Source organism: Podarcis liolepis (assembly GCF_965112155.1).
Source record: "Podarcis liolepis genome assembly, chromosome: 10".
NCBI lineage: Eukaryota > Metazoa > Chordata > Lepidosauria > Squamata > Lacertidae > Podarcis > Podarcis liolepis.
Window position 1 is genome coordinate 38009870 of NC_139562.1, and position 27170 is coordinate 38037039.

At 43.7% G+C, this 27170-nt stretch overlaps 1 protein-coding gene across 2 annotated transcripts in view; it reads right to left on the reverse strand.

Moving 5' to 3' along the window:
* Window positions 1–2979: 2979 nt before the first annotated feature.
* TMTC3 (transmembrane O-mannosyltransferase targeting cadherins 3) overlaps window positions 2980–27170 on the reverse strand; it is a 37952-nt gene continuing 13761 nt past the window's right edge. For both annotated transcript variants that reach the window (XM_083463058.1, XM_083463059.1), the window contains 10 exons: window positions 25927–26042; window positions 23604–23776; window positions 21985–22237; window positions 20350–20498; window positions 15715–15835; window positions 9016–9127; window positions 8208–8311; window positions 7062–7231; window positions 5270–5496; window positions 2980–4035 (listed from right to left, as the gene is read on the reverse strand). In XM_083463058.1, the coding sequence (XP_083319184.1) occupies window positions 3194–4035; window positions 5270–5496; window positions 7062–7231; window positions 8208–8311; window positions 9016–9127; window positions 15715–15835; window positions 20350–20498; window positions 21985–22237; window positions 23604–23776; window positions 25927–26042 (2267 nt within the window). In that variant the 3' untranslated portion in view covers window positions 2980–3193. The remainder of the gene's footprint in view (window positions 4036–5269; window positions 5497–7061; window positions 7232–8207; window positions 8312–9015; window positions 9128–15714; window positions 15836–20349; window positions 20499–21984; window positions 22238–23603; window positions 23777–25926; window positions 26043–27170) is intronic.

Below are 27170 nucleotides of genomic sequence, written 5' to 3' on the forward strand. Positions count from 1 at the left end.
TTATGGAGGACCACAGGCTCCCCACATGCATATGCATTGCCCAGATCCTTTTGAGATAGTCTTTTTTTACCTTTTCTGGCTGTGTGGACAAAGTTTTCTAACTAGAGATGCTCCAAATACTAAATCCAGGTGGAGTGGTCACTTGACCCTACAAGGCCTCACTTCACTAAACTCTGCTTCCGAGGATGAACTGTTGGTAGGTAACTTCTTCTTTGGCAATCACTCATAGCCGAGTAAGATTGTCTTCCATGAACACGGTTTTAACAGTGAGTTCATGATTGTGGAGGCCAATTCTGGATCCACACGTCCTTCCACAGTGGGGACGTTGGTTTCCTGGCGGGAGTTGATCATGGTGAGGGTTTACCAAGCGTGCCTTCCTCTTAGCACGTTTCTCCCTTTTCGTCCTGACTTTGAGCGTTTTCAAAGTCCATGACACTTTGGTAAAGACTGTTCTCCAGTTGGAGCACTTGCAGGCCAGTGTTTCCCAGTTGTCGGTGTTTATACTACAGCTGTGGTTGAAGCTGTGTATATGGTATATACACAGCTTCAACTACAGCTTTCTGAAAGTATGCTGAACTATATTTTGAATAAATGAAAGCCCAGCCTCCAAATGCCTAAACTATCTCTTGCTTACTTTGAATAAAAAGTCACTGGCACATAGAATCCTGGTATTCTTAACCAGGGATTAAGAAATACATGTATTATTGTTGTTTTTTGTGGTCATACTTTAGATGTGAATGACTGGTAGCATTTGCCCTTTGTTCTTATTCCTTCCAAAGCATAGGATTTTTTGTTGCACTTGCAGGAACTTGAGATGCAGTTTGTGATATGGTAAAAGTTGAAATACTTTTTTGGTGTGCACAAACTGTCTGGTCTTGTGGCTGCCCTTTTTCCAAAAAACAAACAAACAAACAAAAACAATCCTGAGTGTTCAGAGCTTAAACTAAGCACTAAATTAATTCCAAGGTATTTCATGCGATCAATTTAAATACAAGATGAAAAATGTTTGCTTGCGTCAATTACTATTGACTTCCCAGTGTTGAACACACTGAAGAGCTCACAGTAAAACAAAACAAAAAGCAGCATTTTTTTTAGGCAATCCAACAATATATTTAGATGGGGGGGGGAATGCATAGCCGCCAATATAAAATGCAGAAGTTATCAATCCATGTTTCACATAAGGAATTGGGTTAACTCATTTTAGAAAAACAATGTCGTTAGTGGAAACCATTTGAAAACTTAGCAGACTGAATAAATATTTAATTAAAAGCCCTAGAACTTTTGACATGAAAAGTGAAACATTTAGTGTGTTAGCAATCAAACCAGAAGTCAGTCTTTCAAGGTTGGAAACAATGCAGAATCTGGAGATTACACATCATTTCCAAACGGAATATACATTATGTGTATGTGTGATCATCATAATTTGCTTTATGGACACATGATGATCCACACACATTGCATGCTCTCTCCTACCAGGAAGTGCTTTTACTGCACAGCCTTCCCTAGCCTGGTACTTCCAAATGTTTTCAACTACAGCTCCCATCTGCCTCTGTCAGCATGACCAATGGCCAGGGATTATGGGAGATGTAGTATAAAACCACCTGTAGGGAATAAGGTTGGGGAAGGCTGATCAGGTGGTCCTCCAGTGTCCTGGGGAAGTGGTTTTCTCCAGCCTGCCCTACAGCTGTTAGGGGCTGATTGAGACCTGTTGCATGCAAATGATGTGCTCTGCCACTGAGCTACGGATCTTCTCAGTTAAGTCCAGTGGGGTTTATTCTCAAGGAAGTGAGTGCAGGATTGCAACCTTAATCACGGCAGAACAGCCCTGAACAGCAGACAGACAAGCACTGGTTTATGTCAAAAAGTTAAAGCACATTTACAGTGACTGCAAAAAATAAAATAATGAGTAGTGATGTTTTGCAATCCATATAATTTTGGGAGTTAATTTGTGAGAAACTTAAAAGCACAGAATGCCCCACAAATATTGATTAATTGAAAAGCAAAGGGGAAAAAGAAAACCAACAAAATTTTCCACACTGGATTCACACAAAGTGATTCCTTACAGTATGGCTGGGGGCTGTTGAGAAACAATCACATTTGTTTCTAAAACGTAAGAGCACCATAGGATTGCAATAAATAGCATAAGGGGCAGAGAATTTTAATAAGCTTGAATAATATTCAGTGGAGCCACTCAGCTGGGAGTAAGGCAGAATGGGAAGGCAAGCAAGTTTCAGCAATCTCTCCTCCCAATAAAAACCCCAGTGGGTGACAGAAGGATGGGGCTTTAGGGGAAGGAAAACAGTTGAAAATTGCTTCTCTCTCTGCTCCACTGATGAAACCCTTATCATCAACTGAGTGTCACTGTTGAATACAAACCTCTGTGGGGTTTTTGCAGGGATGCCTCCCCCCCCCGGCTTAGCGGACCACTGCACCTTTAATATGATCTGCGCAGGACTGAAAAAACTACAAAATGCATGCATGCACATACATAACATGAGTGATATTTCCTAGTTAACCTTCAACACATTCTGGAATGCCTGTAATTCCAGGGTGTAGGTAGAAATGGACTGTATGATGCATAACTTAATACCTATAAAAATCACCAATGACTTGATGAGTAAACCCAAGCAAAGAAAGTTATCCAAACGAAAGCTGCGTTCCTAAATCATTTGCACCAGTGAATTTCCCTTACAGTCAGCCTGGAAGCCATCATACCTGAGGTACCCCTGTTAAAAAATTGCCTTCTAGCACTTGACAGTTCTTTAGAGGACACGAAGAACTGAAGATACCTGATTGCTAGTAATTTGCAGCCTGGTCCTAAGCAGGTTTACTCTGAAGCAAGCACCACTGGAGTTCAGCAGGGCTTGCTTCCTGTGAATCGGCCTGCAGTTCTCAACAGCAGCATTAGAACTGCAGGTGCTGTACCTGGAAAATCCCCATGTTGTCAGTTATGTTCAAAACCCTAAACCAAAAACATTAATTAAAATCCATTATTTTTATGACATATTATTTCTTTGTGTAGTAGGAACAGCCTTCTCCTGCTTTTCTTTTTTAAAGGTGATACGGTTTCAGTATTCTTTCCAAATTCAAAAGCTGCCTAGTAGTCATACCGACTGAACATAAGACGCACAGGCGCACAGAACCCCGGAAGTAGGTGCAAAAAACCTCTGGCACTGGAGGTATTCCCAAGAAATTATTCGCCATTTAATATACGCTCAATCTCTTCTAGTCTCTTCAGAGCGGCAACCCTTTTTTTCTCAATGTCTTTGATTTCTTTTGTAGACTTCTTTTTCGTCTCTTTGTCTGTGGTGTTCTTCTCCCCTTGTTTCTTGGGCTTCGCCTGCCCTTTGTTGCTGTCACTGTTTGTGGTCCGAGAGCTCCTCTGTTCATTTTTGGCCACTTTCAAGTTTTCGTTTTTTGCCCCTTTCAAGTCTTCAGGAGGAGTTTTCCCTACCTCCGAAGCTGTCGTCTTTTCCGTGGGAATGGTAGCTGCTTCTCCGGTACCGAGCAAAGCGATTTTACTTCGGACTATGCTCAAGTGACGCTGGATATATTCCTCATGTGGCGCTAAGGCCAGAGTCTCCACCAAACACTTCTCCGCTTTGATCAAGTCCCGCTCCTCAAAATAAACCACACAAAGGTTGTGTTTCCCTTGTACGTTGTTAGGGTCCATTTTCAGAATCTTCTCAAAACACACCTTAGCTCCCCGTATATCTTTCTTTTGGTTCATCAAAATGTCTCCCTTCAGGATCAAACCTTTGGTATGATCAGGGTAGTATCTTAGCAGCTCTTCCAGAACTGGCAAAGCTTTCAACTCCTTTGCAGTCTGGGAATAAAGCAGGGCCAAATTGAACAGAGCGCTTCGGAAGCCTGGCTGCAGCTTTATGGCTTTTTTCATCCAGGTTTCTGCCTCAGCATCCTTTTTGTCATCCATTGCAAGCATGCCCAAGTTGAAATAGCCATTTGCATCGTGAGGCTCTTCTTTCACATAATTTAGAAGTCTTTTCTTAGCTTCCGGCCTAAGTCTAGCATCACCTAAAGGAAAGAGAGGAAAAAGTATTATGAAATTGTCCTTTTGCTACACAGCTGTGACAACACAGAACATGAATACGTATATTCTAAACGAAAGTGATCACTATGTAGTTTTAGCTGCATGCTGTGCATGCTCTGTTTTCCAATAGTAGTAGTAGTAGTAGTAGTAATAATAATAATAATAATAATAATAATAATAATAATAATAATGGGAGGAAGGAGAGACAGAGCCTCAGTGAATGACTGATAGCAACTGACTTTGAATGCAAAAGGAGGACATTGCAGCACACCAGACCCATAAAATTGGACCCGAAGAGGAAGTGATTTCTACAAGGTCACTAATGACAGGAGAGATGTGAATGCCATGAATGCAGAATTCTGAGGGGTTCAGTAACTAGAAAATGGCAGTCAAACACAGCACATGGTGTCCATGGGTGCCCTATGATGAGAAGAGTCTAAGATTTTGTTCTGGTTGAATAAAAGACTCACCAGAACCCCTCAGTGAATAATAAGAGGGTTTAGGGGGGCTATGGGAATACTGAGCCTAAAGGGAAGAAAGAAAAACTTATGCTGTAGGCAAAGCCATGAGTAATTTCACATTAGTATTAAATCTAAACTGGAATAGTACTCAGGATTTACTTAACCATGCAAGGGTGTTGCAGACTGAAAAGAATGAGAATTCAATGTTGTCTCCTCCATGGATGGAAAGGACTTTTTTTGGCAACTCCTACTTCTGCCCAGTCCAATCTATTCTGGATGGTCCCAGCACCCTCTGGAGCAGGTTTAGGGAGGGAATGGGGTGGGGACGAAGAGAAATCACTGGAACTCATCTTACACCCTCCTTCACCAACTGATGTTCTCTATCAGCGGAGGAGACATCATTGAACACTGCCAACTGCATTAATTGCTATACTTTGAGGTGTAGTTGCTGTACTTTGAGGTGTAGATAAAACACTGTCCTGCTCATGCACCTTTTAAAGGGGTTCAGGGACTATTTTGTACTCATGTGCTCTGTGTCAAGCTAAGGTGGAATCTACACACATATAAAAAAAAGCTGTGGAAATGTTTTTTTTAAAAAAAACGTTTTGAAAAATATATTGAATTTGCCATAGCTCACCATCACCATCTAGAGTCACATTTGTATATTTGCAGCTGCATAGCTGAGTCCTAAGAAACATAACACAGCCCTTGGTGTGCATGTAATACATTTGTGAGTTTTAAGTGAACACACACATACCAGATTCTTGCATTAGTAGTGCAGAATTAAATAGTGCTAGTTTATGACTAGGATTGAGTTCTAATGCCCTGTTGAAGTTCTTCAGAGCTTCCGTCGGATCTTTCAGTTCAATGTAAACAATTGCCAAGTTATACCACAGGTCTGCATTGCTCCTATCCAGTTCGAGGGCTCGAAGGTATGCTTCCTTGGCTTGCAGAGGTTTGTTCATTTTCAGAAGCAGTTCGCCCCTGTTGAGGAATCAAACTCAATGAGTCTGACGTCTTTTGAATACAAAGTAAGACGCAGAGCTTCCAGAGTGAGAGACTAGCTGGATGGCCCCACATCTTCAAGTTCTTTAGAAGAACAAGATCTCAAGTTGAAAAGGGGGCCTTTGTTACTTGAGATCAACATAGACCAATTTATAGAATAGATTTACACATCCCTAAAAGAAATGAACAACATGAGCATTGGCTGGCTTTCTGAACCAGGTGCCCACTAGATGTTTTGAACCTTAGCTTCCATCAACCCCAGGCAGCATGGCCAGTGATCAGGAGTGGTGGGCTTTGTAGTCCCACAACTACCATGGTGGGTACCAGGTTGAACATGGGTGATCTATGGGCTTGCCCACTCTTGCAGTTACACCCTTCAAGAGTCAATTTTGGAGGCAGAGAATCCCTGCAGATGTTCTCTGGACTCTACTATGTCTGACCACTGGCCATGCCGGCTAGGGCTAATGGGTGTTCAACCACATCTGGAGGGGCACAGGTTCCCCACCTCTGTCCTATTTTGCTCATGATGCATTTAGTCAGCTTCTTAAGTGCCAAAAGGTTCTGTTCTCATTTCGTAATAGCATTCTGGAAGGAGAAGGAATGCCCAGCCTGGCCTTTTCAAGAGTGCATTCCAAGCTCATGAACTCCTTTGTTTTATTATTATCTGAAGTGTGCACAGGATGAAGAGCTACAACCAAATGCAAAAGGAGGACCTATCCAGCTTGGCTGGCTGCAGCAGTACATTCCTTGCTCATTCTAAATAGTTCCTTTGTGTTATCCAAGCAGTCACGGGGCTGGAGTTAGACCCAGTGTACAGGGGAAAGCCCTTGAGACTGGGCATGTATTCTTTCCCAGATCATCTCAAAAAATAAGTTGTAGTGTTATGACAAGTCTACACCAAGAACTTTAAACATGTCTCTGTCCAGAATCTAACGCTAAATATGGACGGATAATGGTGCGCTGCTCTGGCTGTGTGCAAGGGTATTTCCTGCAAAGAAGGAGATACATCTGTAGGGAATTCTAACTATGCATCTTTGTTGATGCTGAATCATAAGGTCAAAACTTTTTGTTTTAAGTGACCGGTGTAGATGATGGCAATCTAATTCCTTTCCTTTGAAACGTAGGGAAATGTGAAATGTTTTCCTGCTCCAATAACTTTGAACCTGGACCTTTCACACCTATGCATCTTGCCAAAGCTGATTGTTACAGGAGACGGTCAATGGAAATGGGGACCAGGTTCCTGGGAAGCTGAGGGAGCAAAAAAAACGGTGTGAAGGACAACATTATGATGCAGTAGGGCAGCCATTGCTAGGTGGGGATGATGGAAGCTGTAGTCCAAAATGGCTGGAGGGCACCAGGTTGGCAAAGACTATAGTAGGTTATAAGGCACTTTCTTCTCATCAAGGCCCAAGGTTATAAAGAGATAACCCTCTTGCCCAGCTGAGAGATGTCTTAAAGCAATATACCTTGCCCCCTTATTCACAGCACACTATTTTACTTACATTAATGAATGCCTGGAAATATCTCAAAACATAAATAAATACCTGCTTATGTACGCCTGTTTGAAGTCTGGCCTCATGCTAATGGCTTGGCGATATAACTGGTCTGCTTCTTCAAGGCGAGACTCATTCGCTCGAATCAGGTTTGCAAGATTGATATAAACATTCAGGTGGTTAGGAGCGACTCGGGCAGCGTATTTTTTACCTGGAATAATCTGATAGCAGAAGAAACTGTTCTTAGCCCTTGAAGGCATTAAAATGAGCTGAATGACAAGACCTTAGTTGGTCTCTAAGGTGCTACTGGACAATTTTTTCAATTTATTTTGACAAGATCAGCGACGGTGTCCAGACATATCTTTAAACCATAGTTAGGTTTAGCTATAGTTTAAGCTGGTGCACAGCTCTTCCCTTCTACTACATGGCTTGGCTTAGCATCTGAACTGAAGCTCATAGTTCGTTTCCCTTGACAAATCATGAGCAGCAAGCCCAAAACAAAACCTTGGTTTCAGCTCATTTTTTTGTGTAGAGAAACCACAAATCTGGCTTTGTGTCTAACACTAAGGAAAATAATAACTTAGCTTCCAGCAGCAGGGACTACGATTTTCAACCTGTGCACCAGTATGCTTGCCCATTCACCTTTCAGCTACGGTTAATCTTAACTATGGTTTAAAGTGACCTGCAAACCAGGGCTATGTAGTAAAAAAAAGCAGATTTATGTATAACTTTTAAAAACTGCTTAAACGAAGATAGATCTCAAAATATTATTATTTGCAAAGAAAGAGCTACTTCCATTTGCACCAAAAGTAAACATGTCATTGCAGAGCCATGCAGTGAATGACCTGCAGGCAATATCTAGACTGCATTATTGTAATTTTTTTAAAGGAATGCAGAAATTTTAGGAAACAGAGCAGAGTTAAGTTCCACTGCTACCACTCGGGCAGGCTTTCAAAGATTTGCTGCTCCACACTGTACAAAAGCGACTGAAATTCTGGATCTTGATGAATTGTGCAAATAAATGCATAGCTTTTTTGACCACAATTTTATATGTTTTTCCAAGATAACGGAAAGGTTAAGTCAGGATGCTGTAATCCACACAAATAATTAATGAAAAGGAAGAAGAAACTCTGTTGCTTTTAAAATGATATTTCTGATCTACTGAAAGTACATTTGAAGAACTATTGTCCTACTTACTTGTGGCATCAATGATTTTGCAATCAAGTAAGATTCTTCAGCTTCTTTGGTTCTGTTTAAGTTTTTATAAGTCCTTCCTACATTCATGTGGGCACCAATATCATCTTCACATGTAAAGAAACGAATATTCATATTTCTTTTCCCATAAAAACATTTGCCTTGGGAATAATGTTAAATGGCATCCGAAGATATAATAAACAGGCACAAGTTTTATTCAGAATACAACACCGATGCCAAGTATGGTTGAATACAATTGCCTGGTTCTCATACAACATAAAGCCATCGTTTGCTAAAAAACAAACAAAACCTTGGCTTGTTCGATTGTCCAAACCCAGCCCAGTGGCTTAAATATGTTTGCTACCAAAGAACCAAAATCTGAAGACATGGTTTCCTATTAGCTCACAAACCTTAGTTCGTTTAAACTATGGCTTGGTGGAATGTGCAATGCTGTCATCTTTCCTTAACCATAGTTTGGTTGGTCATCCCCACTCTAGACACTCACCAGCTATGAAGGCACAAGACAAGAATAGCTGGAAAATGAACCAAACGTTGCAGAAACAAGGCATGGTGTGAATGTCTTCTCTGGCTAATATTGTTTTACAATACAGTTACAAACCCCTTTCAATACCTTTTTGAAATATTGCTATGTTGAACTGAGGATACAAAATCAGCTAGCCAGCCATACACCCTCGTAAATAATACAGACCCCCTATGACTTCACAGTATTAAGCAGTCTGTAATTATGCAAAGACAGAGTACAATCTTTATTTCCTGGCCAGTCCCTCCAGAAAATTGTTTCCAAACTCACCAGGTTGCACTTGGGTGGCTTGTATGAAGAATCTCAATGCCCTTTCAAAATTCTTTTCATTTTCCAAAGCATGGCCCACATTATTCCAGAGTTTAGCATTGTTCTTATTTACCTAACCACAGAGAAACAAACTTAAGTGCATCCAACACAGGAATGCGCCATACAAATTTAAGTAATGCAGTTTTTTTTATTTTGAAAGCATTAGCCTATCTGCCAAATCCCTTGGACTGGGTGGAGGGGAACTGGATAACACTCATATCCAACCAAATAATTGTCCTCATGGAATGACTTTTCCAAGCACAAGGGTACTTTCCCTCCCTCTCCCCCCACATTATCGTCCCCCTAATCTGCTCTGGAGTTCCAACACTCTGGAGTAGATTTGGGGGATATGGCAGGTGGTGTGCAAGGAAGCGAAGGAAGGAAGGAAGGAAGGAAGGAAGGAAGGAAGGAAGGAAGGAAGGAAGGGGGGTTAGTTCTACTGCACTTGTGGAAATCGTTTGGTGCACACTATGATGTAGGGTTGTACTCAATTAAGTACCTGTCTGTGTAGGACCATCTTTCATACATGGGAGTTCCATGTGTGCACTGTAACTTCAAAGTACTTTTGAAACTGAGCTACTCAATGCAGAGAAAAAAATCTACAGAACTCATAATAGAAAAATGATTTTTTTAACTCATGGTGGATTACAGCAATGCACACACATATTTCCTAGTGGCTTGTGCAGAAAATGCCTGTTAAATCTAAAACAGGGGCAGCCACAACAATGTTTCCCTGTAATATCCAGATATCCTTTTCCCCTAAATGTATTTCATGTGCGCTTGGGAAATCTGACTCCTCTATCTACTTTCTTCCTATAGAGACTCTATTGAGATTTAAACTGAAACTTGTATTTTCCCCAGTAGCTTTACCTGTCAAACAACAGATATATCCAACACAACCCCCTTTAGAAGTTCAGATTTCAATTCAACACTATATTAAGGGGCTCTATTGAGGAACCCTTTCTGGGTTTTAAATGAACGATCTGTAAGAAGCCATAATACAATTTAATTTTTGGATGTGTACTTTTAGATATGAAGCTCAGAGTTTCACATTTGAAGAAAAAAACACCAAGAGAATTTGGTCATCCTGGGCACCACTGTACAGAACACACCTGTCAGGGAACTGCCATCGGAGGGACAGGTGGTGGAGGGGCTCAGGGAGGAAGGAAGAGACTCAACAGCTGAAGCAGGAACCAGCAGGGGGAGGAGTGGATCTCTGAGGGAATGCGAGCAGGAGGGAGGGCTCAGAGACGCTTCCAGCGAGAACAGTGGGGAGGTATCTGAAGCTCCCATAGGGAGACCCACGCCTCGCCGGAAACTGTCACGCCGTGAGTCCAGAAGGCGGGTTTCCGTTAAGGAGCTCTTATGTTGGAGACGATTCCGAAAACAACCACTGTCGGAATCTACAAGTGACTAGGGCAGACATGTTTGTGGAGCTCTGTCACACACAGAGGTTTGTGAAGCGGCACAAACTCTGAGGGAGCACGATTTTACGCACAAGCAGCTAATCATCCCATCACAGCATTCCGACAGTCTTTGTAAGCTGTTTGTGCAGGAGCAGGCATCATGAGCGACCCAGCCGGAACCGAAGGAGCAGGGGTTGGAGCTGGTCCAAGCTTGGAAGAAAGGTACCGAGCGTTGGAAATCCAACTTGCGCTGCAGACGGCGAGGCTTGAGGAGAGTAGGGCTCAGGATGCAGACAAGAAGGGGAGAGCCACCCAGTTCCCCAGAAAGGTACCAGGATTGGTGCAGAAGTTTGGGGGGGACCCCAAGGACTACCATGCCTTTAGGACAGAGATGCAATATGCCCTTAATGTGCAGTTTGATGAATTCCCTGATGAGGAATCGCGAGTTGCTTTCGTGATTGGGCATCTTGCGAGGGGGGCGAGGGACTGGGTTAGACCCCTGATGGCAACGCACAATGACGTCCTAAAGGACACCATGAAGTTCTTTCGTGCAATGGATATCATGTTTTCCAGCGATATTGAGGAGGGAGTGGTGCGCAGACAGCTAATGGCTTGCAAGCAGGGAAGCAGATCTGTCCGTGAGTACTGGATTGAGTTTACCATGCTGGTTCACAGATTGGGGTGGGATTTATCGGCGGCACCCATTCAGATGCTATTTGAAGAAGGTCTTTCTTCGGCTGTGAAAGACGAACTGTCCCGGAGCCCCAGGGCGGTGTCTATGGATCAGCTGACCAAATCTGCGCTGACCATAGGAGCGCGCCAGGAGGCAAGAGCCTTGGAGAGGCGGGAAGGTAAAGGGGAACGTTGGAAGGAGTTCCGCATTCCAGACATTCCTGAGCCAGCTTTCCCGCCGGCAGAGCCGATGGAAATCGGAACAGCGCGCGCGCGCGCAGTTTCAAAGCCCAGCGAAGGGGGTAGGAAGGAGGGAAAAGGCGCCCGGAAATGCTATCTCTGCCAACAGCCAGGTCACTTTGCCAGAGTCTGCCCCCAGAGGAAGGAATGGCAAGGAATGGTGGGAGCTGTTGAGGGAGGAGTGGAAGAGATATCGGAGCAAGTAAAAGCCAACGCCTGGCTGCCACCGTCAGGGCACAGCAGCCAGGCCAAAGAGCAGTGAAAGTGCCCACGCCAGAACCCCCCAAACCTGCCCTAGTGATAGAGGTATCACTAGAGTTGCAAAACGGATACCCTCTGAAGATTAAGGCGCTGTTGGACTCAGGCAGCTCCTGCAATTTCATGAGCAAGGAGTTTGCAGCTGAACACCAGATACAGACAATCCCTTTAAGCAACCCCCTACAGGTGACCACGATCGATGGCAGGGAGCTGTTGGGAGGGGAAGTCAGCTTGCAGACCGTCCCAATGACAATGAAGGTGGCAAGGCACACGGAACTGATAGCGTTTAATGTGGCTACCTTGGGAGGGGCTCCCATTATTTTGGGGATGAGCTGGCTGGCGTTACATGATCCACTGGTGGGCTGGCATCAGAGAGTGGTTTCCTTTGGTTCCGCACATTGATTAGAACACTGCAGGGAGGGAAAGGGTTCAGCAGGAGCCCAAGCTACCCTAGCAGGGACGGAAGTAACGGAGAAAGTGAAGGTACCACAACAATACGCAGATCTCAGCGACGTGTTCAGTGAAAGGGAAGCTAACCAACTACCCCCGCATAGACCCTTTGATTGTCAAATCAATTTACTCCCTGGGGCACAGCTCCCTGTAGGCAAGTTGTATGCCATGTCAGACAGAGAAATGCAGGAGTTACGAGAATTCATCGACAAGAACCTGAAGAGGGGTTTCATCAGAGAGTCAAGGGCAGTGGGGGGGAGTCCAGTGTTTTTTGTGGATAAAAAAAACACGGACAAGCCGAGACTTGTGTGTGATTTTAGGGCCGTGGCAGTGTCAGAACCATTGGCCTTTCCCATGCCTAGAATAGATGACATTTTGAACAGGGTGCGGAAGGGAAAGATTTTTACCAAGCTGGACCTAAGGGGGGCGTACAATCTGATACGTATAAGGAAAGGGGATGAATGGAAAACCACCATGTTCACCCTTTTGGGGGCATTTGAATATCTCGTTATGCCATTTGGATTACAAGCAGGCTCAGCGTGCTTTCAATCGCTGATGAACCACGTACTAGGGCCTTTGCTTTACAAGAATTGTGTGGCCTTCCTGGATGACGTGTTGGTGTATTCTGAGAATGAGGAGCAGCATGTGAGAGACGTCAGAGAAGTGTTGCGCAGGCTGCTAGACAACCGGCTGTGGGTGAAACTGGAGAAGTGTCAGTTTCATACCAAGGAGGTGGAGTTCCTGGGGTACCGCCTGTCAGACAAGGGATTGGCTATGGATCCCGGCAAGGTCCAGGCACTGCTGGAATGGAAAACTCCCAAAACAAAGAAGGATGTGCAGAGGTTCCTAGGGTTTGGGAACTTTTACCGTAAGTTCATCCGAAACTTTGCCCACTTGACGGCGCCCATAACGGACTGTCTCAGCAGTAAGAAGAAATTTGTTTGGACTGAGGAGGCGGAACGAGCTTTTGAGGAGCTAAAAAGGGCCTTCGCCTCTGAAGAACAACTTCTGCATGTGGATTTACAAAAAAAGATGAGAGTCGAAACAGACGCATCAGACAGAGCCATTGGGGCGGTGCTTCTCCTGCAGCCAGGGGGGGAGGAGTCAGAGTGGAGACCGTGTGCTTTTTTTTTGCGAAAACTGAACAAATCCGAGAGGAACTACACGGTGTACGATCGAGAACTTCTTGCTATCCATGAGGCTTTTCGGAGATGGCGGCACCTGCTAATTGGCGCTCAACATAAGGTGCAAGTGTGCACTGACCACAAGAACCTAGAGTATTGGAGAACGGCACGAGTGCTCAACCAACGGCAGTTGAGATGGGCCCAGGAGTTCTCCAGATTTAACTTTGAGATTTGTTATGTGCCCGGCCCAGAGAACGTTAGGGCGGACGCTCTCTCACGTAAACCTGAATATTTGGAGGGGGAGGGAGCACCCGAAGAGAGACATGTCATTCCAGAGGACCGCTGGGTGTGTGGGGCGGCATTGGTGGGGCAAAGAGAACTGGTAGAGGGAACGGAGAACGATGAATACGCACAGGACAAACTCAGGGGACTCAGGAGGGAGGGAGATAAACCCGGAGGTTTTGAGGAGAGAAACGGGGCGTTGTACTACAAGGGAGCGTTATATATACCTGAAGGAGAGTTGAGGGGGAAGGTACTCAAGCAGCTGCACGATAGCCCCACAGCGGGGCATTTTGGGCAACACAGAACCATGTGGTTGGTGACCAGGGAATTTTGGTGGCCTAAGGTCAGGGAAGACGTGCGGGAGTATGTGAGGAGTTGTGACCAATGCCAGCGAGCCAAAGGGGAAAGGCGGGCGCCGGCAGGGTTATTAGAACCGCTACCCACACCAGAAAGACCATGGGAAGCAGTAGCTATAGATTTCATGGCTGATCTGCCAAGGTCCAGAGGGAAAACAGCCATCATGGTTGTGGTAGACCTGTTAACCAAAATGGCACACTTTATAGCCTGCTCGCATGCGGTCACGGCAGAAGAAACCGCTAAATTGTTTGTAGAAAATGTGTTTAGGTTGCATGGCGCCCCCTTGAGGGTGGTTTCAGACCGGGGGAAACAATTTACTTCCAGGTTCTGGAGGAAGCTCATGAGCTTACTGCATGTAGAGGTAAATTTCTCGACGGCCCGGCATCCTGAAACCAATGGGCAGGCGGAAAGAGCCAATGGCATCCTCCAACAATATTTGAGGTGTTACGTCAATGACAGAGAGAATGATTGGGTGGAGAAGTTGGCATTGGCGGAATTTGCCTACAACAATGCGGAGAACGTGTCCACGGGGATGAGCCCCTTTTTGGCAAATTACGGGTGCCATCCCAGGGCTTTCCCAGGGGGGGAAGGGGAGAGATGGAGCGTTCCAGCTGCCGAACAGTTTGTAGAAGAAATGGAAGCTATCCATCGCCAGCTCCAACTTAACTTAGACAGGGCCAAGGAGGAATATAAGAGGCAGGCAGACAAACACAGGAGAGAAGGTGAAACCATTAGGGTGGGGGACCAAGTGTGGCTGTCAACCCAAGGGTTACCCTTCAAAGGGGGTTGTAAGAAGTTAAGACCCAAAAGACTGGGCCCATTTGAAATCACACAACAGGTCAATCCAGTGGCTTTCAGACTCCGGTTACCGAACCACATGAAGCTGCACCCAGTTTTCCACAGGTCATTGCTGTCACTGTATAAAGGGGACAGAGAAGGGAGGGTCACTCGGGGACCAGCAATGGAGGAAAGGGAACAAAGCTACAATGTAGCGGAGATCCTCGATTCCAGGTGGAAGGGAGATCAAGTAGAGTATTTGGTAATGTGGGAAGGGGAACCGGAGTCGGAAAACACCTGGGTTAGGGCAGAGGATGTCAATGACGAAGTTTTAATAGAAACTTTTCATCAGAGGTTCCCACGTAAACCTCAGCCTGTAGCGAGGTTCCGGAGGGAATACTTTGCCACCACCGACGAAGAAGAGGAGTTGGAGGGGTTCACAGATTCCGAGGAGGAGGAGGATTCAGCGAGCCAGGACGGCGATCGATGGAGGGAATTGTTCGAGACGTCTGAAGATGAAGAAGATTCTTTTCGGGGTTTTACCTCTTCACCTCCCAGAGGAGAGGAAATGGGAGGGGGTGAGGGGGGCCCTGGAGGGGAGGTGGATGTCAGGGAACTGCCATCGGAGGGACAGGTGGTGGAGGGGCTCAGGGAGGAAGGAAGAGACTCAACAGCTGAAGCAGGAACCAGCAGGGGGAGGAGTGGATCTCTGAGGGAATGCGAGCAGGAGGGAGGGCTCAGAGACGCTTCCAGCGAGAACAGTGGGGAGGTATCTGAAGCTCCCATAGGGAGACCCACGCCTCGCCGGAAACTGTCACGCTGTGAGTCCAGAAGGCGGGTTTCCGTTAAGGAGCTCTTATGTTGGAGACGATTCCAAAAACAACCACTGTCGGAATCTACAAGTGACTAGGGCAGACATGTTTGTGGAGCTCTGTCACACACAGAGGTTTGTGAAGCGGCACAAACTCTGAGGGAGCACGATTTTACGCACAAGCAGCTAATCATCCCATCACAACACCCAACAGGGTTTTTACGGATCTAAAGTTCTTTTCTATGATGAGAAGTAAGAGAAAGTTGGAATCGCAATATTGTACCTTCAAGGCAGACATGAACAGTGTATATTCCGATTCCCAGTCCCAGTTCCTGTGCAAGGTTTTTAAGGCATGGATAAACAGCACCATAGAGAGGCAAACCCAGGATAGCTTTCTTAGGACACTGTTTGGGAAGAAAAAGGCAGGAGGAGCAAGTTAAAAAAAATACATTTAATTCCATTTCTATCACTGGATGATAGACACCCCAACCGTGCAAGCAAATACCAGACTTGCCCCATATGAACCCATCTTACTTTCTTGGCCACCCAGCCCCATCAGAGTCATGCATTTACTCCACCTTTTCACACTTAGTTCCCCACTAGAGTACAGAGCCTGCCGCATGGAGTTGCCCACATAGTTTCAAACAGCTTGGAAACAAAGCAAAATAAAATACGGATGTTAAGGTGCTCGAAATGCTCTGAACCTGCAGCTGATTTTTATCCACCCTTCAAACTGGGGATTAAGACTTTTCAGAAGTCATTTCTGCTCTTAATGCTATAATTGGTTATATCCTTTCATTCAATTCTCCGAGGATTTTGTTAGGATGCTTGGAAGGCTCTCTGTGTTGAGAGAATTGTGAACTGGCTTGACGTCTATAAACTGTGGCTATAATCTTTAACTCCCCATAAATGGCAGGACTCTTAATCCTCCAACTGTCAGATAACGGCTTTCAAAGATTTGGAATCTAGCTGTAATGGCCAAATTAATGAAGACGTCCGCCTACACAACAAATAAACAGCAATCTGAAACATTTGACCAGATTTCTGTAAAGAAATGTTAATGGTTTGGGACATTTAATACCAGTAAGGTATTTCTGCTGCTTTTGTAAAAGTTATTCCTTGCCTGGTTTCTTATTGATACTATTTTCCAGATTTAAAAATACCAGCACTAATACTGTGCTTCATGGACCAATACTAATAATTCTGCTGTTCATGTCATTCCAGAAATTCTGTGGTTTTATAGTACTCATCCAAGAGGTAATCTAAATAATTCACAGACAAGACATTAATAGGGGGTAAGCAGTAGAAGGGACCATGAGCAGCAGGAGAGAGGGCAGACAACAATTAGACAGCAGCAGCAAAAGAGAAGGGAGGATGAGGTTACTTCACGAAAGGAAGTTAGAGAAACAGCACTAAATGTGAAGGTGCAAAACGCAAAGCAAAAGGAAACAGACCATATATAACCTTCATCTGAATGGAGGGAATCAGAACAGGAGAAAGAACAGGGGACATATAATTTAAATAATGAGTAATAAAATACTACTGAAAATTTAAATGTGACATTAATGGGGGCCTCTTTTAATTTTAAGGTGGTTCCCACTCCCCACCCACTGCAACCTTAACATTTGCTCCAGAGAGTCTGCAACAGATTTGAGAGAGGGCATGGGGGCGGACAAGGGCAACTACACATGGATGTCACCCTAAGTACTGAAACTTCCAGGCTGATCCTTGTTGATAGATAATGATCACCTTACTTTTAATATCAAAGGACGGAGAGCTTGAGCAATGTTTAGGCAACGCTGAATAATGCACTAAGGAGTTGGAAAAGCACAACATGTAGAGAGTGGCTTTCAAAGGTAGATCACAACTATCATATTCCACCATCTACCATATTGTTTGTGTGTTGAGACAATAACCGGTTAAGCAACAGGCTGCTGGTACAATTTACACGGGGCGGGAATCAGAACAACGCTTGGTGAAAACCACATTACTGTGCCACAGATTCAGAATTCTTGCCATGTATTGATTCACTGTGGTTGTGATCCCATCAGAAGCAAGTATTGCAATTTTCATGCCTCTGTTCATATACACGTCAAGGCTGCTGAAGGATTTATGGTATCTTCCGCAGTCTTGGGGAGAAATGAAATAAATTACCAAAATGATGTGCTATTTTACATCTTGCTAAGCTCTTAAGACGAATTCAAATGATTAAGGCTAGAGAGCATGTTTGGTATTCACAGATACAGTGGTGCCCCGCAAGACGAATGCCTCGCAAGACGAAAAACTCGCTAGACGAAAGGGTTTTGTGGTTTTTGAGCTGCTTTGCAAGACGAATTTCCCTATGGGCTTGCTTCGCAAGACGAAAACGTCTTGCAATTTTGTTTCCTTTTTCTTAACTCCGTTAATATAGTTGCGACTTGACTTCGAGGAGCAACTCATAGAACGCGGTGTGGTAGCCTTTTTTGAGGTTTTTGGTGATTTTTGAAGCTTTTCCAAAACTTTTCCAACACCGTGCTTCGCAAGACGAAAAGACTCGCGGAACGAATTAATTTCGTCTTGTGAGGCACCACTGTATTACTCTGTGTCTATATATAGCCCCTGATATTATGAAAATGTACTTTTGAAAAGGAATTTTAATTACCTAATAAACTGCAACTCATTTCATAATAATGATTAAAAATCTGTTGGGGGGGGGGGGGAATCAGCAACTGATAGTATCTCCCCCTCCAGTAAAGTCAAGCTGGAACAGATTCTCCTTAGATACACCTAATTTACATTTTCTTTGTTCTCATTCTTAAAAAGAGAGAGCAATGTAAGAGAGAAACAAAATTAATCATTTGTTTCTTTGATATAAAAAGATCTGAGACTAATTATTAGGATTAGCGTGGCTAGAAGTATAATTAGTAAGCTGTAACAAATACCTTCACACCAAGTACAATGTTGGAAAGCAATTATGGCTCTTTCAAAGAGATGTTGAAAACATATCTGACTCTTGGTTTGAGAACACAAAGCCTGATCTAGAGATCTCTCTCTGTGTGCGCATCTGAGGTGCAGATATAGATCTCCTGCTCATGCTTTCCCATTTGTGTCAATGGAGGTATTGTGTATGCACACACATTATTGTTGCGTATGAAGGCTAAGGCCCCTTCTATATAGGAAAATAGGCAAGCAGGGTGACCATGTGGCTCAGTTCAGGACAGGGATATTGAGAGGAGAGGGATATTGCAAGGATTCAAGAAGGGTTCCTTGCCTACTAGAATCCTTGGAATAAGGGTCAAAGCAAGAAGGGTCCTGTTTGCAGGGAAAGTGCCCTTGTGCTCTTCAGCACACAGAAAGGACACCAGTGGCAATGCGCAAACTGGTGGACCCTATTTCCCTACCATGGATGGGACTACCATAATCTATAATGCAACAGTTGCCCCACACAAATTAGGGTAAATACAGTCCTTGCTGATCCTCACTGCCCCTGCGACAACCTCAAGCTTCCATAGGAAGTCACCTATGTCCAGCTGGTCCTGACTGTGTGTGTGTGGGGGGGGTCATACAATATGGTCCCCCTCCCCACAACAATGCTATTGCCGTCTATCAGGAAGAAGCATACCCCAATACCAGGAAAGATATACAAAAGATGCACAGGTTTGGGGCTGATCAATCATAATAGAGATTGATACGAGGTGACCATACCACACTCACTTGCTCTTGCCTGTACATGTCTCCCTGTCTCTCACAGACCACACTCATAGACACCATTTCTCACTTACCATTTACGCTTTTTCCTCTCACACGCCACACCTCCTTCCCACAGACCACACACACACTTCTCTCTTTCCCTCTCTACCACAGGGAAGCTCTCTCAATCTCATCCCACCCACAATATTCAAGCCTCTTCTCCTTCCCCATTTAGAAAAATTCCTCTATGCACAAAGGAAGTGCCAGCCATTAACACACAAGGGCAATCAACCTGGTGCCTGTGGGCAATGGGTTAGTGATCCCTAAACTATAATGTCGGCTAGTGAGATGTATTTTAGGAAATTACTCTTTTAGACAAGTATGGATTTTAAATCATGCCTCACAAAGCTGTACAGTTAAACTACAATGGAGACAACTCCCAATCTGCTTTTCCTTCCTTGTTCCAACTTATGGAAAAGCAGGAGTTCTGTTTTCAAATTGAAAACACAACCATTTTATAATAGCCACATGATGTTTCAGTTATAAGAAGTACTCAATCAAATATAAAAAAGACCCCTTTATCATATTTGGTGGGAAATTCTGTAGGCTTCTTTATAAGACTTAACAGGGCAATCCTCAGTGCCACTGAGTTCACGTGGACATGATTCCAGGTAAGTGTGTACAAGATTGCTGCCTAATAGAGTATTTTAAGTTTGCAATCTTGTGCACACTTTCTAGGGAGTAAGCCTCATTGAATGCAATGGTGGGTAGGCAAACATAGGTGTCCATTGCAAATTACTAAATAGCTACTTTCAAAATATTTTTACATTTTAAACAAGGCCATTTCATGCTATGCACACTGCATACAACTGAGATTTCCATCAGACTTTTAAAAATGGTATTACTTTGTACTGTGTTGATTTTATTCAAGCTGCATTTTTAGAAAGTGCGGGTTATAAATTATTAAATATAAATAATAATTATTGTTGGAGCTTTATCCTCATATTGAAGGACAGAGTAGCAGTTGTCACATTTGTCACGGGATATCCACAAAAATGGCCTCCTGGCCAAATGGAATGACACATACGGGCGCATTAACCCGTGACTTTGCTAATCATGTTAATGGAAAAAGATGGTAAAGCGAGTTAAGAGCTTGAGCCACAGAGACAGCTGCCATGCATGCAACGCCACAACATTAAATTGCCCCGTGAACCCCAGTCTCACCCGCAAGCAGTAACTTTTAACCTACCTGTTGCTTGAGAGCTTTTTCCACCCATGGGCTACTAGCATGCAGAATCCCATGCTGGGAACATACAACACTCGCTCTGCTACTACGAAGCCAACAGGAAAAAAAAGGTTGGAGGCTGGGATGAATGGCAACACTATTAAACAAAGTGCCTAAAAAAAGCAAAAGAAAAAAAGACATACAAACACTAGCTAGAATTGCAAATTGTGCATATATTCATATAATGTATTATTCACTACATTTCTTTACCACCACCTTTCTTCTTTGGCACTCTGACATTCATAATAAAACAACAATAATTCTGAAATGCAAACTGCATGCCTTCAGTTCTACCGAAACCATGACCAACAGCACACTTGATCAAATCTGTAGAACAAGTGAGCTGTAAAATGAACGGAGGAAAAATCTTGTTATGGCTTCAGCTGATCCCGATTGCAAGACATGCCTACTCAAGAGTCCTGAATTGCCCGGGGGACTGCTCCTATATTGAATTTTGTTTGAATTCTCACACCATTTCTGTAGCAGGGATGGCTGTTAACAAGTAATAGAGCAGCTGCCAGCATCCTTGCTGTTCACAAATTTTGATTCATCCCTAGAATGAGCGTGTGGGGGAGAGAGAGAGAGAAAAAAATCATCCTGTCCTAATGTTCACACTGTTCCTAGTGCTACTGGCATGATGTCGTCGTAACCTGACAAAAAAACTTTGCTGCCAACACGGCCCACATTGCGTGAACACATTACCGAGGGGGAGGGGAGGGATACATTACAAGGGGCGATAAGAGTAGAGGGGGAAATCACGAAAGTACACTGCAAAGCAGACAGTGCAAAGTTAGAGATACACTGAAAAATGGAGCAAATGAATGGCAAACTATTGACAAACACTACATACGATGTAACCTTAAACTATAGCTATACAATGTACCATTTTGATGGTTACCAATAACATTCTTAGGAGCACTGATCTAACTTGGCTTGATATGCTGTCATGCTAAATAATAGGAAGCCATGTTAGGACCTACTAGGAATACATAAAAGAGTGTTAATTTAGGGGTTCTGTTCCTGGCCCTCGTGTTCGACAGTACATTCTACCCTTTTCCAGGTCCAAAAGGACCCACATGTCAGTGAATGAACGCAAAATGGTCTAACAAAGGAAGCAAAGTAGTGGAGCTGAATGAGCACATATGTAGCAAGGATCAATTAATATGAAGCAATGGAATCTGGCAGTGCAAGTCCCTGGTGCATGGCCCCTAAAAGGTGTATGAACACAGCTCATACCCAAAGGCTCTAAAAGGAAGGAAATGGATTTCCCTGTTAACCAGTTTAAGCAGCACTTTAAGGAATCATTCTATCAACACTAATGCATCTTCATTTTCTGGCACTCAGGGCCCTTTGATGCGTCTAGTGTTAGACTTAAAGAGCTTCTCAGAATCAGATTCATGAAGAAACCTGCAAAATAGTTTCCATTATAATCTGAATATGAATACTTTCAGGTACAGTGGCCGGATGGAGACAGGCACCAGGAGACTGGAGCAGGGGAAGGGTTGTCTGAAAGAATAGCCAAGGTGATTTTCTCCTGTGAATTCTGGTCATGGACCATTCTTCCATTTCAATTCTAAATCACAGTGAGACATCACTTACCATCAACACAGTCTTGGAAGAATCTCCAGCATAGCGGAGACTGAAGATGAGCAATGTTCCCAAAAAGCAGAAGAAGGCGATGGTGGCAACATTTCTGATGTCTAGAAGAGATTCTACCAATGGTATGGTGCCCATCGTCCAATCGCAACACAATTCTGAGGGATTAAGAAGCAGCCAAGCATTCACAGGAAGGAGGTAGTTGAAAGTCAGCTGCCTTGCAGGAGATGGACTGACAGCAGCTGGGTTATCAAACCTAGTTCAAAGAAACAACAAAGGTTCTGTTTTAAACTGTTCTGAGTAACAGGAGATCCCAAGACACTGCAAAGAACAGCAGATTCTGAACTTAAATCATAGTAATCTGCCGTAAGAAAAGTTGGAGGAAAAAAATCTTGAAACCTCCAACTCCATAATTGTTCAAGCTTTGCCAAGATTAACAAATATAAGCCATAGGCCGTAACAGTTAAGTCAATCTGACAGCGTATACTCTTTCTCACTGCTGCTCAGCGACCAGAAAGGATTAAGGAGAACCTCAGAGTGTACTGAAGTCCACAAGTGAATCATGCAAGAGTATATCTGGCCTGCAAGGGGGAGGCTACATGTGCCTTCTGATTTCTAACACCTTGTGTGTAAGTCCCTTTGCCTTCCAAGTCTTTGCAATGACCTAATAATGAGTCACAAGTAGAGGTCAAGTTGAGGCCTGTCTGTTCCCCCAGCAACTCCTTCAGGACCCTCACCTTAGAACAAAAACCACTGAAGAAAAGAGATAGCCTAGTCGTTGTCCGGCTGCATTCTTATCCACCTGAACTACTATAAACTAGAATCAATCTGCCTCATACATTCTGTCTCAATAGCATGAGCTACTAGTGTAGAACTGTGCTTCTGTCAGAAACACACATCAGCCATGCAGCCAGTCATCAAGAACAAGGTTGAAGTATTACCATGAGGTCACTTGCAAAAGAATGACTAGCATTCTGAATATGCTCCCTTTAATTAAAAAAGTTGTTTTATTCCATCTGCAATGACAGAACTGGCCACGGCTTGGAGTTAGAAAGATGAGCCACAAGAGACTTCTTCCCTTCCCTCTCTCCAAGCGCATTTGCAATGAGACTGGAAGCTTCCACTTCGATTTTAGATTAACCACAGTTAACAGGCATGCTGCCTGAACCCGAAACTGTGGTTATTAATCTCTACTACAGTCAGTGAAAATAAGATCTCTTCATATCATAACTATGGTTAGCAAGAACAAGTAAAGATTAGCCAGCGTGGAAAGCTGTGGTTAATCTAAAATGTACACAAAACCTTTCATATCCTTCCTTGTGGCTTTGCCAGAGGAGGGAGGTTGTTCAAGCCCAAGACTTGCTGAGGCTCGTTGTGAAACACTAAATTGTGATTTAGTAGGCATTTGGTGAGAACAAGATGACAGACAAGATGGACCACTGGACTGATCCAGCAAGCTTTGCATATCTTCTTCTCAAGGACATGAATTAGGGAGATATCTTAGTTTTCAGAGAAATCAAACGATATAAAAGAATATCAGCTCTGCAATAAATCCAAGTGGACACCTGGTGGAAACTTACTCATCACCAAGTTGTAATACTGGGTGTTGTTGTTTTTTTTACCTTGTAAACACTGGCAACTGCGACTGAATGACCTGGACTCTGATCACAACAAGAAGCAGAGTACTGAACATCAGAACTATCAGCTTCAACAGCATTTGGAGCATACAGTAAGGAATGCTGCCTTTGCCTCGGAGAATCTGTAGCACTGTATCCCAAAGAATAGGCAAGGTATACTGGGGGGGGGAAAGGGGGGGGGGAGAAAAAGCTTAGTTTTCAAGCAAAGTAAACCTTTCAGTGCCATTCACTGCCATGAACCAATACCAGCAATGAATACAGTTATGGTTAGTTAAATTGATAGACCACTTCTCAGTTTTGAAGTTCCCCAAACAGCGTACAATAAAAGCGCAAGCAATAAAGTCACATAAAGGCAACAAGAGGCAGCATAAAGTAAGCACAGCCATAAGTACTGTCCACGAGCCTTGCAAGAGTGAAGTGCCTCTATGGATGGCATTAATGGTTTGCTGCTGCTGTATTTTTTATAGATTCCAGCTGCTGGAAGCTTTTGTGGTGGCTCTATTCAGTCAAAGCAGCCTCTGCAAAGACTCCATAGCTGCTGGGCCATGCAGTGCCCCTGCTGTCATGTACTTTGGAGGTTTGCCAGGCTGAGTTGCTTTCTCTGGGGAGTCGTGACATGCCAGCGAGGCACACAGAGATGAGCCATCCCATTTCGCAGCCCCCGCCTCACTTACTGAGGTTGTGCAGCTGTGGCAGCTTCTGGTGAGATCTCCTGGGAACCCGCCACCATGCAACCCCAACGGTGGCAGGGCACCCATGGGAGTGCCGCGCCACAAGATTTTGCCACCCAAAGTGGCTGCTTCAGTGTGCCTCATGGGCAGGCTGGCCCTGGAGGTGTGGACTGCACACCTAGTCATCGCCAAATCATTATGGATTCCCCCTCCCCATTTGTTGGATCTCAGACAAAAGATCTTTCTGAAAATAAAGGCCTAACTATTTTGCTTTTAGGGAGAAAGATGCCTACCCACTGACCCATCTATCCATCCACCTGCCTATCTATCTATAGCTATGTATCACAGATGGCCAACCTATGGTCCTGCCCATGAGTAGGAAGAAAAACCCAAAATCCAATTTGTGACAGTCCCCTGCAACACAATGTTTATTACCCAAACTTGCAAAATATCTAAGAATGCAGATATTGCATATACACACATTATGAACAACTTCAGAGAACCTTTTCAGTAAAGTTAATTTTAAGGACGGGGGGGGGGGGGGTTAGAGGAAATTTATTTGTCTCATTCTCAGCCACCGCAATTATAACTTCTAAACCTTGATTAAAAAGTCTTAAAGATCACCAAATTAAAAAGTCGGCCTGTTTTAAATGGAAAACATTTCTATTGATATTTTGTTGGGTGCTTGCATGCTCTCCCCCCCAGCTTTTATACTGTAAGCAGCATACATTTACAAAGGGTGATTATTTGATTACTTATTCCCCTATTGGCTCAGAAGTGGATCTCTAGAAATATGAAAGAGTCTGCGCTCTCCTCCCCAGTTGCCCCGCCCTTCTCAGAGGAGCCAGAAGAAAAGCCAGGATTTTGTAATAGGGTGGAATGATGCTAAGGAAGTTCTGTTCAACTGGCTAAATGGGAGGGATGCTTTCAAAACATCTCTAGATGGTGATTAATCTTGAATTGCTTTGAAGACAGGTGAAAGAGGATCCTGAGAGACGTTTAATGAATAGGGAAACTAATCAAAGTCTTAATAAAGAAAGACACTGAAAAACGGTTATATGTAATCACATGATATTATGAAGAGGACTGATCTGAGGAGCCAAAATATTTTTATTGGTTCAGGATGATGGGTTGCATTTATTAAGCTTGCTTGGTTTGATTTGTGAATAGAAATCATGTGTGTAAACTGGAAATGTATAAAAGCCCATTTCTTTGGATGTGGTTCTTTTACAACCTTCTCATATTTGAGGCTGTCCCTATGCACACTGGTATTTCAATAAAGGCCTGTTTTTTCACTTGAAGCCTGCATCCTTTTTATTTTTGGTTTCTGGGAGGGTAACCTGCAGCCTAGGTACCCCTTTTGAATTTCTCCAACAGTGGCACTGTACCTTGTGAGTCAACCAGCTTGGAATGTTTTCAGTCTGTCTGTTCTGGCACAGCAAGATTGACTAGATTATCTTGAGGTGATTTTTAGTTCTATGCTGCCACAAACCTTTTGAGGGGTGCAAGCCACCCACCCAAGCATGACAAAATAAAATAAGTGGTCACATGAGCATGGCGTATTATCACAAAATTAGAAATGTGCACATTTCTTGGGTTAACCACAGGCTTAGAATGAGATTGCACAAGTTCCTTACCCCTTGAGCTATAAATACTTCATAGACACAACAGATTCCCACCACTGTTATTCCTTGTTCCTTACATAATGTTGCCACAGCCACCAGAAACACAGTCACTGCAATAGGAGTCCACACTGCAATGCAAAAGAGACAAATGGTTAGCCGGCAAAAAATTTAGGGAAAGAAAATGTGTCATTTGTAAATGCTGAGAGCATTAGCAATACTTTATGACTTGGGAGCGATCATCAATTTCCTTATCCTTTTGTAGACTAAATGAGGTGGGCAAGCCAATCATACTGGGTTGAGCAAAGCGCATTCCTACTGCTAGTACAGTGGTACGTTGGTTCTCAAACTTAATCCGTTTCAGAAATCCGTTCCAAAACCAAAGCGTTCCAAAACCAAGGTGTACTTTTGCATAGAAAGTAATGCAAAATGGATTAATCTGTTTCAGACTTTTAAAAACAACCCCTAAATCAGCAACTTAACATGAATTTTACTTTCTGACAAGACCATTGATCCATAAAATGAAAGCAATAAACAATGTACTGCAGTCACACAATCAATCAATCAGTAGCTGAACTGGGTTCCACACAGTTACAAAAACAAAACGAAAAGAGCCGCAAAAGCAAAAATGCAAAACAAATAGCAAAAACAGACAGACCTCAGCGTAACAACCAAAAGGGAGCATGCTCAGCTTCCAAAAAAAGTTTGCAAACCGGAACACTTACTTCTGGGTTTGCAGTGTTTGGGTTCCAAGTTGTTTGAGTACCAAGGCGTTTGAGAACCAAGGTACTACTGTACTGAAAGCTAACAATAATGTATCATTCTCACCTACTGACACAGACTTATAAAGCAGTCCTTGTATACACTGCCTGTTTCTGAAGTTTTTAGAGGTGGCAAGTAGGGCTATATGTTCCTTTAATAATGAACCTAAAAACTGGCATTTTAACAAGCACATTCAGATGAAAAGAATCCATCCTAGCAGCTCCTTTCCCACCTGCAGCATCTCCAGGCAGAGTAGAGAGAGACTCCCATCTAAAACCCTGAAAAGCCACTTCCAGGCAGCATAGGCAATGCTGAACTGGGAGGACCAATGGTCTGACTCCTATGTTCCAATGGATAACCAATGGGAACTTCCTATGTTCCTAATGATGTTTGAGGCCAAACAGGGTTTGAATGAGGAGTAGAAACAATCAGAATGCATTGATTTAAGAAGAGTGCCTCTTACACTCACTAATTCTTACCAGTAGTGTACTACTACT